The sequence below is a fragment of the Glycine soja genome, chromosome 9 (genome assembly GCF_004193775.1).
Source record: "Glycine soja cultivar W05 chromosome 9, ASM419377v2, whole genome shotgun sequence".
Lineage (NCBI taxonomy): Eukaryota > Viridiplantae > Streptophyta > Magnoliopsida > Fabales > Fabaceae > Glycine > Glycine soja.
Window position 1 is genome coordinate 21,346,680 of NC_041010.1, and position 14,542 is coordinate 21,361,221.

Below are 14,542 nucleotides of genomic sequence, written 5' to 3' on the forward strand. Positions count from 1 at the left end.
TTTCTTCTTTGGTGATCAATTGATGATGGATTATGTTAACTTGAAAAATGCTTTCTTGATGTGTTTCAATCTCTGCATACTCTTCTTCTCTTCTAACCATAAGTTTAGTCATGTCACCCACCAACTTACCAATCTGAGTCTCAGCTCTTTTAAATGCATGTTGCATTGAATCTATTGTATCTTTGAATTGCATTAACAGGTCATCCAGATTAGACCATCCTTCTGCTTCATTGTGATAATAAGGTTTCCATTCTGACTCCCATTGATAATCTTTAGAGCTAGCTTGATATGTCATGAAGTCTTCCAATACACTTTCAAGATCAGGAGCTCTTCCTTTCTCATGATAATTGTACATGGTCGACTCCTGTCTCCAATAGGATTTATTTATAGAATAGAAATAAAAATTGTCCTGGTAATGTTCTCCTCCAGCAAAATCACAATTTATTAATGGAATAGAGATAACAATCTTCATGATACAGCGGTAGGAGATTGTATTTCTTCATAATAACTAGGCTACCTGTAGGAGATTCTATACATACAAAACACTAACAAAAACAGCGGTTATCCAGTTCAAGAGGAAAACAAATATGTATTGAAAGTAAATATTCACAGTTTATCAAAGAATAAACAATAGACACCTAGGACTGAACTAACTTTCCAAATAGAAAGAAGTTCCCCGGCAACGGCGTTAAAAACTTGTTCAATTGCGGCAAGTGCACTGGATCGCGCAAGTAGTATAAAACGGTAAGAACCGAGTATCGAACTATCGGGGAGCTTGTGTTACTTGGTAAAGCTATATTCAGTAAATAGGTGTCTAGTATGAAAAGAGATGTGTTGACTATGAACAAGTATGTAAACTAACTATTAAAAGGAAAATCACGTGAGTAATGATGCGTAAAGACGAGTAGACAACACGTTGGTCTTTGATCGAGGCCGTACCCGAATCAAATAAACATTAAAATGTAGTAACTAGGAAGTGATCCTAGGTCGTTTCCCAACGAGCAGTGACAAGCCAAATGTTCATAATATACTTGAAGTAACAGTAACAGTAACGATGGGGGGGGGGGGTTGTTTGCTTTTGTAAATTAAACAGCGAATATATGTGAATTAGAAAATATCAGAATTAAAACACGTTGCTTCCCCTTGATTCACAAGCAAGTCTCTTATCCTAGGTTACGAGAGTTTATCCTTTATCAGTTTAACCACTTAATCCAACCCTAAATTAAATTACTAAGCGAAATTCAACATAAGGCATTCATTATGTGATTAAGCATCACATACACCAATTACTCATAAACGATCATTAAGCATGAACGTAAATTAAGCGCAGAGACAATTAATCAAGCACTAAGCATGCATGAATTAAAAGCAACAAATTCAAAGTAATTAGTGAAGAGGAAAAACTAAACAGAATTTAACAGTAATAATAGAACCTCAAAGAGAACTGTGCTTGATCCTCAAGGGAAAACAACGCTGCGGACTTAGCCTTCCATTAATCAAATAGAGAATGAAATTTTATTGATAAAACTAAAAGTCTGAACTGGAATTGAAAAAAAACGAAAATAAAAGAGAAAGAGAAGAGAGACTAAAACTAAAAACGAAAAATAGAAGAGAGAGAGAGAGAGTCTCCCGCGAGGGAGAGAGGGAGCCCCCTAAACTAGAACCTTGGTGCTGTTATATAGTTTTTTTCAGCCCCAAAGCTTACAAATATGTTTTAAATCCAAGCCCATAAGTAAAATCAAATCAAATCTAGATAAGATAAGATAAGATAAGATCTAGATGAAATAATATCTAGATGAGATCAAATCTAAATAATATCTAGATAAGATAAGATCTAATTTTATAGAATAAATTAGTCTGCCCTCTTCAAGTCCAAGCCCAATTCTAGATTCAAGCCCAATGCTTCATTAATTCCTGAAATTAGATTAAAAACATCAAATTAGCTGAATGGGCCCAAATAATAAAACTGCCTAATTAATTGACAATTAAGACCAATCAATAATTAAAATGGTGCAAAAAGGGTTTAGAAAATAGAAGAAAATGATGGCACATCAAAACCCCCCATACTTAGCCTTTTGCACTCCTGGGCAAAATGAAACAAAGAACAAAATCCAAGGATATCAGAGGGAGACAAACAAAAACATTCACATATTTCTCAATGAACATCAAGGAATAAAAGGAATGGGTAACATCTAACATAAGGAGATCCAAAAAGTCAAGACATTCATGAAAATCATCCAAGCAACCCAATCATGGCAAAATAGTTAATCACCTCAAGAATGAAAAGTGATAAAGCCTCACAAGATATACACTCTATCTCTCAAGTGTCTAGGCTACTATTTACCCTCAAAGCACCCATGAAAGCAAACACCACATAAACTTGGCAAGATTCTAAAATTGACAATCAACCCATAAACACAAGCACATGAGGATCAAAAGGTCTTTTAAGGTTGTAATGGGGCCAAGAAAATGATGGCACATCAGTCTTCCTAATAGGTGCCTGATGTTAAAAGGATATTCTCTACCTAACAATGCTCATGTGTTCTATGGTGTCTCCTGAAATGCTAAACCCCGATTCCTCATGATAGTCTAGCCTAATCCCGATCAAGCATCATCCTCAGATTCCTCTTGTTGGACTAAACTCGATCAGAACCGCATTAAGACAAACATACAAACAACTAGGTTACCGTACCCCGATCCCTCGTGATAATATGATAAACTAGCCCTGTCCTATCAAGTTCTAAGAATCAGACAAGTTTCCACTGTTGAATGATCCTAACAAAGCATGCATCTACGTTATCCAGGTAAAAGCACACTGAAATGACGTACTGATAGCACAGAGAACACATAAAACATCATTAAATAGATATACATTATACAGGTATTTACATCAAGTACCTACAAGGATGAACCAACAAAGGATTTAGCTCTCCATATCTAGAAAGCTTCCTTTACAATAAAGAGAAGAGAAAAATGAAGAATTGAAGAAATAGAAGCGGTGAGGATGTCTCCTCCACCTCTAGAACTTCACAATCACTCACAGACTCATCTCAAGCTTTCAGGACAACTTCCTCTTCAAGCTTCGTTCTCTGCAGGTCTTCGCACAACAAAATCTCTCAAAACTCTTTGGATTCAGACCTTTCTATCTCTAGAATCTCTCACATGCAGAAGCTCTTCGAGAAAATGGCCAAAATCCTCTCCAAAATCTTATTTCAGGCTTAAATAGGTGGCTTTGTTTGTGCTAGCACGCTTAGCGCCACTATGGACCGCTCAGCGTGCATTAGTGGATTTCGACTTAGCGCATGCTTTTCTCGCTCAACAGATGGACTGAAGTAGTGCGCTTAGAGGGATGACCCTTCGCTCAGTGCGCATGCACAACTCATCCTTCTTCCAAATTCTTCCTCGCGCTCAGCTGAGGAGTGTTGCGCTCAGCGGATGGCTCGTTAAGCCAAAAGATTGGCTTAGCGAGAGGATGAAGATCAGCACTTCACAAACTCGCCTAATTAACCTAAAATTGAGAGGAAATGATTATTAAACACACAAAATGTGAATACTAAGTATTTATTACCTATCTTTTACAAAAATTAATTACAACACTACAAAATAACCATAAATTGAAGGAGTTTGATACAATTTACACAAGTTTTATACACAAAAGTTAGTCGTATTCATCGACTAACATCGGGGCAGCAGGTGGAGATGGAGTCGGTGACCTCTTACCAGTGGGTGTCCTTGAGGTTGCCACAGTTGAGGGAGTACCACTTGTTGTGGTAGGCATCAATGAGGGTGAAGGTTTCATCGAAGGACCAACAGGGTGGAGGGAGGCGGCGAGTGGAGGAGGGTGGAGTGGGGAAAGGGACGAAGGCTAAACTGTAGAGGTAGAGGGAGTCAAAGAAGTGAGAGGGAGAGTGAAGAAACGTGAATAAGCGAGAGAGTAAAGGGAGAGACATTATAAAAACACACTCACTTCAGAGACGGTTTTTACAAAATCGTATGTGACAACCTTTTAAGACAATTTTCACAAAACAGTTTCTAAGACGGTTTTATTATAGAAACCTCATATTTACAAAATTATCATCGCCTTTATTAAGATATATTTTTTGTGATTGTCGTAGAATGTGCGTCGTAAAAAAAGGAATTTTTGGTATTGAGTCGTCCAATACTTGATTATCTACTTCTTCCTTATCACCCCCTGCCTTCATCTTTCACCTCGATCTCTTTTCTTCCGAAGACGAAACTCACACCCTTGAAGAACAAGCTTCTCCTCGACTAGGCCACCACCCCTTTCCCGACCAGGCCTTCATCACTCTCATAAGCTTTAACTTGGTGGTCTATCTCCACTGGTCTATCTCCACCTTCTTGCTTCTTGCCACTCTACCACTCTCCACTTCTTCTACGGAAACCACCATCTCTCCTTCACTCAAATCTACCACTTCCTTATGCCTCTAGTAGTAGTCCTTTATGTTCAGCTGCACCACGTGGCACCCCTCCTCCTAACACCTTGGCACCATCATTGTTGTGAACCCTACAACCTTCACCACCGCACAATCGTCACCACCGACTGAATACCTTTACCCTTTCTTAACCCCAACACCAACCTGCCACCAAAAGTAACAACAACACCACCACCAACACTCCCACTAGCATCCGTCTTCCCAAGTTTCAAGTGGATGACGTTTTAGTCAGCTGCACATAGGATCCACCCCCACCGCATGAATGTTGTTATTGGTTGTGTCACAACTCACATCATTTTTATCACCAAACTCAAGAGAGAAACTTCTACGAGAAATCAAAATTTTCTCTTAATTAAAGGGAAAATATGTTGATTTGTGAATTGTGATTGGATGATAGTGCAAATACATAAACATTAAACTCTATTAATTAATATATTGTTTATTTATAAATTATATTTATATGTCCCAATTGGTCCATGGTTCAAATTCTGATTGACCATTAGATATGAATGAAATCTTGTTAGGAAGATTGTGTGCGCATAGTGTCTCCAATGAAGATTAATCGTCACTTTCGGTGGACATATCATGGCCAGAAAAAAAAAGATTTATATTTATTATTTTAAATCTATTTTACTTGGCTAAGTTTGGTGTTCTTGGCTTTATTATCGAAGTATCTTTATCTTCTTTAAAAAAAAAAAGTCATACAAAATTTAGAGGAACCGTGATGGGCATGGCCTTCATCAATCAAATGAAGGGAATTGTTACGCGCACCATTTGTTTTGCTAGTACACCCAGCACAACATATGTAATTCCCATAATGTCCTTCCATAATTGGATTATGGATTACCAACTGAACTAATAAATCAATTATGTTATAAAATAATTAATATCGATATATATAACACTAAAATTTCTAATGTATATTTAATGCACATGTAAATACACATAATAAATTTTGTGACAGTTAATTTTGATCTAATAATTAATTTGTTTATTAAATCAAAATTAACTATCACAAAATTGATTATGTAAATTTACATGTGCATTAAATATACATTAAAAGTTTTAGTCTTATATATATCGACACTAATTATTTTATAACATAATTGACCTATTAGTTCGGTTAGTTAGAGCGTTGTGCTAATAACTCGAAAGTCGCAGGTTTGATTCCTACTTGAACTATTAACTTTAAATTAATTTGTGAAACATAGTTTTGAAAAAAAATTAAAAAAATCGTATGGACCATATATGGGTTGGGCTGATCTGTAATTGACTTACGAATTATGAATCCGTAAACCAATTAGAGAAGGGTAATATGGAAATTACATATGTTATACTGGTATACCAGTAAAATGAATGGTGCGTATAGCAATTCTCGCAAATCAATAGTAACTTCCTACAAGGCCGTTACTCCCTCGAGCGTGGCAGTTACGTGTCCCACGATAAGCTGCACTGCCTTTAGAACCATGCCACGTGTGCAATGTTGGACACGTGTAAGATTTCAAAAGGGACACTTTAATCTATATATAACGAAAGACCGTTTCCTTTCCTCTGACCATTGAAATTATTTGAACAGAAAATTTGAAGAGTTTGTTTATTGTGAAAAAAAGAAAAATGCAGGCAGCAAAGAAAGCCATAGAGACCTTTAAGGAAACCGCAGCCAACATTGGCGCCTCTGCCAAGTCTGGCTTGGAGAAAACCAAGGCCACTATCCAAGAGAAGGTTGTTTTTTTTTGCCTCATTTTTCTTTCTGAGAATAATAATAAGTAAATAATGAATGTTCTATGTTGGCATTACTTAAGATTCATTGTTCATGATATCCAAACCATCTTTTCTTTGTTCTATGTTGGTATTGCTTGATTCATTGTTATTATTGTTGTGGAATAATAGCACACTATGTAATTAATATTATCGTACACATGTATGTGTCGTTCACAAAATAAAACATTAATCATATAAAATATTGTTTTTTGAGTTTAGTTTCTGAGTGTTGTTACATTCTAAATCAATCAAAAATGTGAAATTATGATGGTTGGGAACAAACTTATCATGTTATACTTATAATTAGATGATCATATAAATCTCTAAACTTTGTGACTGTAAGAACTATTGAATTTTTTTATCAAACGGAGCAATCATGGATGCAATTTTTTTTTCTAATAGACATGATTAAACATTATTTTATAGACGATTAGCGCAAAAAGACAATCATGCATATTCTTTTTTATTCATACCGTCATGCATATTCTTTTCGAACTATTAAGCATTTCTAATGATTGTTCTAGATCAAATTTGAATGCCTATATATATATATATATATGCCCAATAAATTGGGCCATTTTGTTATTGGGCTTCTCCTAAGTTTATAATTGGGCCTGAACAGAATGAGAAGATGAATGCAGAAGATCAAACTCAAATGGATATGGCTACCAAGAGGAAAGAAGAGAAGATCAACCAGGCTGAGATGGAGAAGCAGCAGGCCCGTAAGTACTACGCCGCTGCAAAACAATACGCCATGGCTGAGCACATGGCAAAGGGCAACCACGACACCGCCGGGCCTAGAATCGAGACTGCCACACACATCACCAGTGGGCCCGGGACTGACAATGCTATGTACTCTAACACTGGGCCTGGGACTGAGACTGCCACGTACACCACTAGTGGGCTTGGGCATGACAATGCTATACCCACCAGCACTGGGCCTGGGACTGCCACATACACCACAAGGCCTGGGCATGACAATGCTATACCCATAAGAACTGGGCCTGGGCCTGAGACTGCCACCTACCCCACTGGTGACTATGGACAAATGGGGGCTAACCAGGGCCATGAGCATGGACCCAGGCAAGGAGGACTCACTGAAGATGTAACGGCCCAAAATACCCTTGTTGCAGGTGGCAGTGCTCCTTCAAGTGGGCCTGGGCCTACTTTAAATTGAATAATAATTACTGAAGTTTGAATGTTCATTTGGTTTTTTTTAATTTATGTTATGGTTCTTTTAATTTATGTTCTGTTGGATATTTAGTTTAGGGTCTTCACATTACTATGTGACATATCTTGTGTACTTGTATTGTCTCTTATATTTCTTAATTTTCTTAATTATGGGACCAATGTTGTATTGTATAAGGGAACATTTCGTTCCGTGAAGTTGCTATATCTGTTTATTTCAATAATAAATAAAAGTTTAGTAGTGAACTAATGGTGCTTTGGATTTTTTGGGGTTTTATTTTATATATATATATATATATGTTGGAAGCAAAGAATATATTTTGGAGTTAGAAAACAAAAAGATGGTGAGAAATGCAGTTCGAATTTTGATGCTTGACAAGTGTGAACAGTTTTGGAAGAAAAAAAAGTGCCACACAAAGCAAGCTTCTCTTTACACACATTAACTAATCCTTCTAAGGATTTGTTGATATTTTGGTCATGCTCTTTCAACAAGATTTAGGCCTCGCCAATTTTCATCTTATAACTTTATAATAGTCCATTGCTTAATATATTATATAATTTTAAAATGTACATTTTATTATTATGAATTCGATTTCGATTCAACCATAACTAAATTCGTAAATTATGAACTAATTCAAAATAATAAACTTTTATGGGTTGAATGATCAATCCAATTCTAGAAACATGGTTGATGTCATCATTCCAAATATCCTCCCATCATTCTTTTTTTTTTATATAAAAGAAAGATATTTTGATTTCTTTTCCAAATTATAAACTTAATTTGCTTTATTTGGCAAGCACTTTACTATTTTCATGAAACATGACAACATCATGTATGTAAAGGTTGAATATCACATGACCCACCCAACCTACCCCCTACAACGGAAAGGATTGGTATAAACTCAGGGTTTTTTTTTTACCGTACTGCACGTTCTCCCTCTAAAATTTGTTTGAAATACACTAGTTTGGGAATTAATTCCAAAACTACACCACTTTCATGCTTTTCATGGAAGTCGGGTTCTGGCACCCCGACTTCCCTTCTTCCTTTTTTTTATAAAAAAGTTTATATATTATTAAAATTATTTTTAATTGATTTGAAAATTATTTATTTATTAAATTAATTTATGTAATATTATTTTATAATTTTTTGTAAAGAGAAATATATATATAAAGAAAAATATAAAAATTGGATAAAATTAGAGTATAATTTTTTATTTGTGTTATATGTAATTGTGTAGTTAAATTTATGTTTTGTTAATTTTTGTATGTTCTTGTAATTAAAAAATAATAAAATTAGTTAGTAGTATTAAAATACAGTAAAAAAAAAACCGCAAAAAAATATATGACAAATCTGTCATAGACAAAACACTCAAATTACAGTAATTGAAATGATACTCGACGACAATAATGAAACATATTAAAAATTACAATTACAATGCAAACATAACAAAACTAATGAGGATCTGAAATATGTTGTGCAGAATACATATCTTCTTCTATTTAGATTACTGGTTTGCTAAAAATAGCAAAAATTTCTATTGTGCAGAATTGTTTCCAATAGTTGGATTGTGCTAACACCTTTAGCACGTCTTGATCATTTTTCAATTCTGTTATGTCATATTCAATCAAATTTTCAGAATACTTAGAATGACCTGGTTGTCGAAAGAACAATCGTCTAACCAATTGTGATCCGTGAATTCCATTAGGGGGAATCCCTGTATGTGCAACTTGCTTGATTAAATCCTTGAGTTTCTCCATGTCACATCCCGAAGGAATGCCAAATCTTATTGGATTAGTTCCAGTAAAGGAGTAACCCAAAAACTCACCTTGACGTGGTATGTTCCACTTCTCGTCGTAATACATAATTGCATCATGAGTAAGAGTGATGGTTGATTGAAGCAGATTGAGTATAGCATCCGGTGTTCTAATAATGGTACATAATAATTCTATAGGGCCAACACACGAGTATTACTCATTGCACATTAACATTGTGTAAACATCATCATCATTTTTCAATTGTAAAGATTGAAAAAAATATTGTTGACCTGCATCGAATGATTGTCGGTAGTAGATTTCATCCAGTAATTGATCGTTGGTTAGTTGAAGGGTGTTGTGCATTCTACGCTTGAGTGTATCAAAAGAACAGTTGTTAGGAACTCGCATTGGTGTTGGAATGAGACTTTGAAAATAAACACCAGTTTGGTTGTAACTAATCGATCCATTTGGAAAAAATGAAAGCTAATCTGGAGTTAGTAATGGTTTGACTGCTTGTTTCTCCCAAAAATGACATAGTAATAAGATTGAATTTGGTTTGTGAAATTATGTTGTGTGAGATTGTGTGTTTGTATTGTGCCTGTGTTTTGTTATTTATAGTTGTATGAGTATTCTGCCACATTGATGTGTATTGGAATCCAATGTTTCTTTTTCCCTAGTAAGTGATGTAGCAGACGTCCATTATAATTTCAGAGTGAACAAAGAGATTATGAGTTGTCCATCTCATGTCAGTTTTGAACACGTCTCTAAAAATTAAATGTATCACCTGTAAAACTGACATGAAATGGACAACTCACAATGCAGAGTGTTGTTAATTTGGACTGTGATTTTTCCCATGTAATTAATGCAACAGACGTTCATGATGATTATCAGAGTGAATAAAGAGATGATGAGTTGTCCATTTCATAACAGTTTTGCAAGTGAGACATTTAATTTTTAGAGACGTGTGCAAATTGGAGAGTATTGTCAATTTGGATTGTGATTTTTCCCTTGTAATTAAAGCATCAAACGTCCATAATTATTTTCAAAGTGAATAAAGAGATTATGAGTTGTCCATTTCATGTCAGCTTGTGTCTGTGTTTTGTTATTTATAGTTGTATGAGTATTCTGCCACATTGATGTGTATTGGAATCCAATGTTTCTTTTTCCCTAGTAAGTGATGTAGCAGACGTCCATTATAATTTCAGAGTGAACAAAGACATTATGAGTTGTCCATCTCATGTCAGTTTTGAACACGTCTCTAAAAATTAAATGTATCACCTGTAAAACTGACATGAAATGGACAGCTCACAATGCAAAGTGTTGTTAATTTGGACTGTGATTTTTCCCATGTAATTAATGCAACAGACGTTCATGATGATTTTCAGAGTGAATAAAGAGATGATGAGTTGTCCATTTCATAGCAGTTTTGCAGGTGAGACATTTAATTTTTAGAGACGTGTGCAAATTGGAGAGTATTGTCAATTTGGATTGTGATTTTTCCCTTGTAATTAAAGCATCAAACGTCCATAATTATTTTCAAAGTGAATAAAGAAATTATGAGTTGTCCATTTCATGTCAGCTTTTTCGATGAGACATTTAATTTTTAAAAACAGTGTAGTGTAAATGACAAAGTATTGTGAATTTTGACAGTTATGTTACCATGTCAACTACTGCAGTAAAAGTGAGTAAACTGAAAATTGCTAATTTAAATTTAAAGGAAAAATTATTTCAATACGTAAAGTGATAACTGAAGACAGACATAAGACATTACATGAAAATCTCAAAAGAATAAATTACTTAGACATGAATGATCCGTAGATTACCAATCCCGTTTGAATATAGGTTCGTGGGATGGAGACAGGTTACTTCCTTCGGGCCCGGAAGAGGAGTCCGTATCACTATCATGGTTTTTGAGCCAACAAGTCTCGTATTCACCTGATAAGTCCTCAAGATTAGAGGTTGAACCATGTTGGTTGCCTGGTGGGTTATTATTGTGATAGATTATGGCAAATAACTCCACAAATGGTAGTGATGGGTTATTGTCAAAAATGTTGAACATTTGTCGAACATCAGCATCATCTCGTAGAATAAAAGATGTGTACATATAACGTTGTCCTGACTCAAGCAATTGTGTAAAGGTTATGACCTTGTCGACCATGAAAGTTTTTGTGTTGTTACTAACGAAGGTGGTGCCCTCATTAGTATTGCAAATTTGGTCGTCGTAGTAAACACAAACATATGCAGTTAGGTGACACATTGTGGTAGGGATTGAGATGAAAATTTGAAATTGTTACGAATGTCTTTAGTTGTAGCGGTATTTATAGAATTTGGTTATAATTGAGTGAGTCACTAGTTAACTGTGCATTTAGATGAACGGGTAAATGAACACTTCAGCATATTTACAAGGGTCCATAATGTGCAAATTGCTGAGTGAAAAAAAACTAAGTTGTCCACTTCATGTCAGTTTTACTGGTGCGACATTAATTTTTTTAGAGATGTGTGGAAATTGCCGAGTGTTGTCAATTTCAACTGTGATTTATCCCTGGTAATTGATGGAGTAGAAGTCCATTATAATTATCAGAGTGAAAAAAATTGAGTTGTCCATGTCATGTCTGTTTTACTAGTGCGACATTTATTTTTTTAGAGACGTGTGTAAATTGCCGAGTGTTGTCAATTTTAACTGTGATTTGTCTCTGGTAATTGATGGAGTATAAGTCCATTATAATTATCAGAGTGAAAAAAAATTGAGTAGTGCATGTCATGTCAGTTTTACTGGTGAGACATTTATATTTTTAGAGACCTATGAAAATTGTCGAGTGTTGTCAATTTCGACTGTGATTTATCCCTGATAATTGATGCAGCAGAAGTCCAATATAATTTCAGAGTAAAAAAAAATTGATTTGTGAAAATTGCAGTGTGTCACGAATATTTTTTTTTGAAGTTTTTGACGTTATTACAATGGAAAAAGTGTCCAAATCATAATTTTTTTGATTTTGTACTTGTATTTTGAGGTGTTATTCTATGGAACTGGTACACGAAATAATTTTTTTTTTATTCTTTGACGTTCAAACTATAGAAAAAATGAGTCACAAACATCATTAATGTGTTCGACATAATTTTAAAAAAATGCAGAACATGGGTTCTTAAGCATAGTTGCAAAGGTCTAAATCATAGTTTTTTTTATTTTGTACTTGTATTTTGAGGTGTAAGTCCATGGAACTGGTGCACGAAATAATTTTTTTTGGATTCTTTGACGTTTAAACTATAGAAAAAATGAGTCACAAACATCATTAATGTGTTCGACATAATTTTAAAGAAATGCAAAACATGGGTAATTAAGCATAGTTGCAAGAGTCCAAATCATAGTTTTTTTGATTTTGTACTTGTATTTTGAGGTGTTTGTCGATGGAACTGGTGCACGAAATAATTTTTTTTGGATTCTTTGACGTTCAATCTATAGAAAAAATGAGTCACAAACATCATTAATGTGTTCAACATAATTTTAAAAAAATGAAGAACATTGGTTCTTAAGCATAGTTGCAAGGGTCCAAATAATAGTTTTTTTTTATTTTGTACTTGTATTTTGAGGTGTTAGTCGATGGAACTGGTGCACGAAATATTTTTTTGTGGATTCTTTGACGTTCAAACTATAGAAAAAATGAGTCACAAACATCATTAATGTGTTCGACATAATTTTAAAGAAATGCAGAACATGGGTACTTAAGCATAGTTGCAAGGGTCCAAATCATAGTTTTTTTTATTTTGTACTTGTATTTTGAGGTGTAAGTCCATGGAACTGGTGCACGAAATAATTTTTTTTTGGATTCTTTGACGTTCAAACTATAGAAAATATGAGTCACAAATATCATTAATGTGTTCGACATAATTTTAAAAAAATGCAAAACATGGGCTCTTAAACATAGTTGCAAGGGTCCAAATCATAGTTTTTTTTTATTTTGTACTTGTATTTTGAGGTGTTAGTCGATGGAACTGGTGCACAAAATAATTTTTTTTGGATTCTTTGACGTTCAAACTATAGAAAAAATATACACAAATATCATTAATGTGTTCGACATAATTTTAAAGAAATGCAGAACATGGGTACTTAACCATAGTTGCAAGGGTCCAAATCATATTTGATGATGCCGTTACAGGGGTACTTAAACATATTTGATCCCATTATCATAACATTTTATACTTCAATGACCAAGACGATGATCAATTCCACAAGGTGGTGGACGCCGATTACGTCGCGGATTTCTTCTTTCCAGTATGATTGTTTCTTCCACGTCATGATCATGTTGTTGTTCTATGTTAGTATTTTCAATTTTGGTTGTTGCAGCTGAAGAACTTTGACCTTGTTCTCCAAACGAATGCGGTGCATCAAACTGTTGTAAAGTAGCTAAATATGATGCCGCTGAATTTGGTGTATTGAAATCGTTGCCAAATAAATCGGTCATCCATTCATGGGTGGTTGCGATGACTGACTCGCCAGTGTGGCCAAAAGTTTGATGAACAGGTGAAGGAGTATAATACATTGACTGAGGATGTGGAATTTCAAAATGTGTTTGTTCAACACCTGACCCTGCAACATTTTGTGTAATTGTTGTGCGTGGATCATGTAGTTGTTGTTCAACAGAAAAGAACAAAGTAGTGTTTTTTCTATACCATTCCATGTACGCTGGTGTATGTGTCACTATTCCTTTAACCCATTGCCCAGCTAAAATATCGTTGTGTTTGTTTTTCTAGATATTAATCCACTCCGCATGATATTCCATCCAATCAGTGTAATGATTGTCTCGCATGTCAATTTGGTGAAGTAGATCAAGATTCATAGGATCAACAGGGATATCTTGTTGTAGCCCAAACTGTAGCTTCACCCGATTTGTTTGATTCCATTCGACAATTGAGAAACAAATAATTGCAGTACATGCAGACCAAATCTCCATGTCTCTATATGCACGTCTGGGTAGGTGTTCTTCAAATCCTCTATATGGGACCCAAGAAAACTGAAATATATGCCAACAAAGCAACATGTTAGTATGTATGTTTATATTTAAGGTGCAGATCATGATAGTATTATACCTCATGGCTCTCCATATGATCTATACGAGACCTATATCCGACTAAGTCACCATGCGGTGTGGCCCTATATTCTAATCTACCACCACTCCATCTAAAATGTAAAACATACAAAATCAGTATTCATTGTAATGTTATAATACACGTCATTGAAATAAAAAAATTTACATTTCGCTATATGTAAATAACCTTTTAGCCAGTGGAAAAGTTGTTTCGGGTCGTGGGACTCTTGGTGCAATAAAAGGCATGCGGTACCAAGCCCATGACTGCAATAGTATGACACAACCACCCATAGATTTACC

The 14,542-nt window shown here is 34.9% G+C and overlaps 1 protein-coding gene across 1 annotated transcript; it reads left to right on the top strand.

Moving 5' to 3' along the window:
• Window positions 1-6,007: 6,007 nt before the first annotated feature.
• LOC114425461 (18 kDa seed maturation protein-like) lies at window positions 6,008-7,649 on the top strand. Its single transcript, XM_028392388.1, has 2 exons — window positions 6,008-6,176; window positions 6,838-7,649. Exons 1-2 carry the CDS (start codon window positions 6,069-6,071, stop codon window positions 7,390-7,392), a joined length of 663 nt encoding a protein of 220 aa, XP_028248189.1. The 5' UTR covers window positions 6,008-6,068; the 3' UTR covers window positions 7,393-7,649.
• The last annotated feature ends 6,893 nt before the right edge of the window (window positions 7,650-14,542 follow it).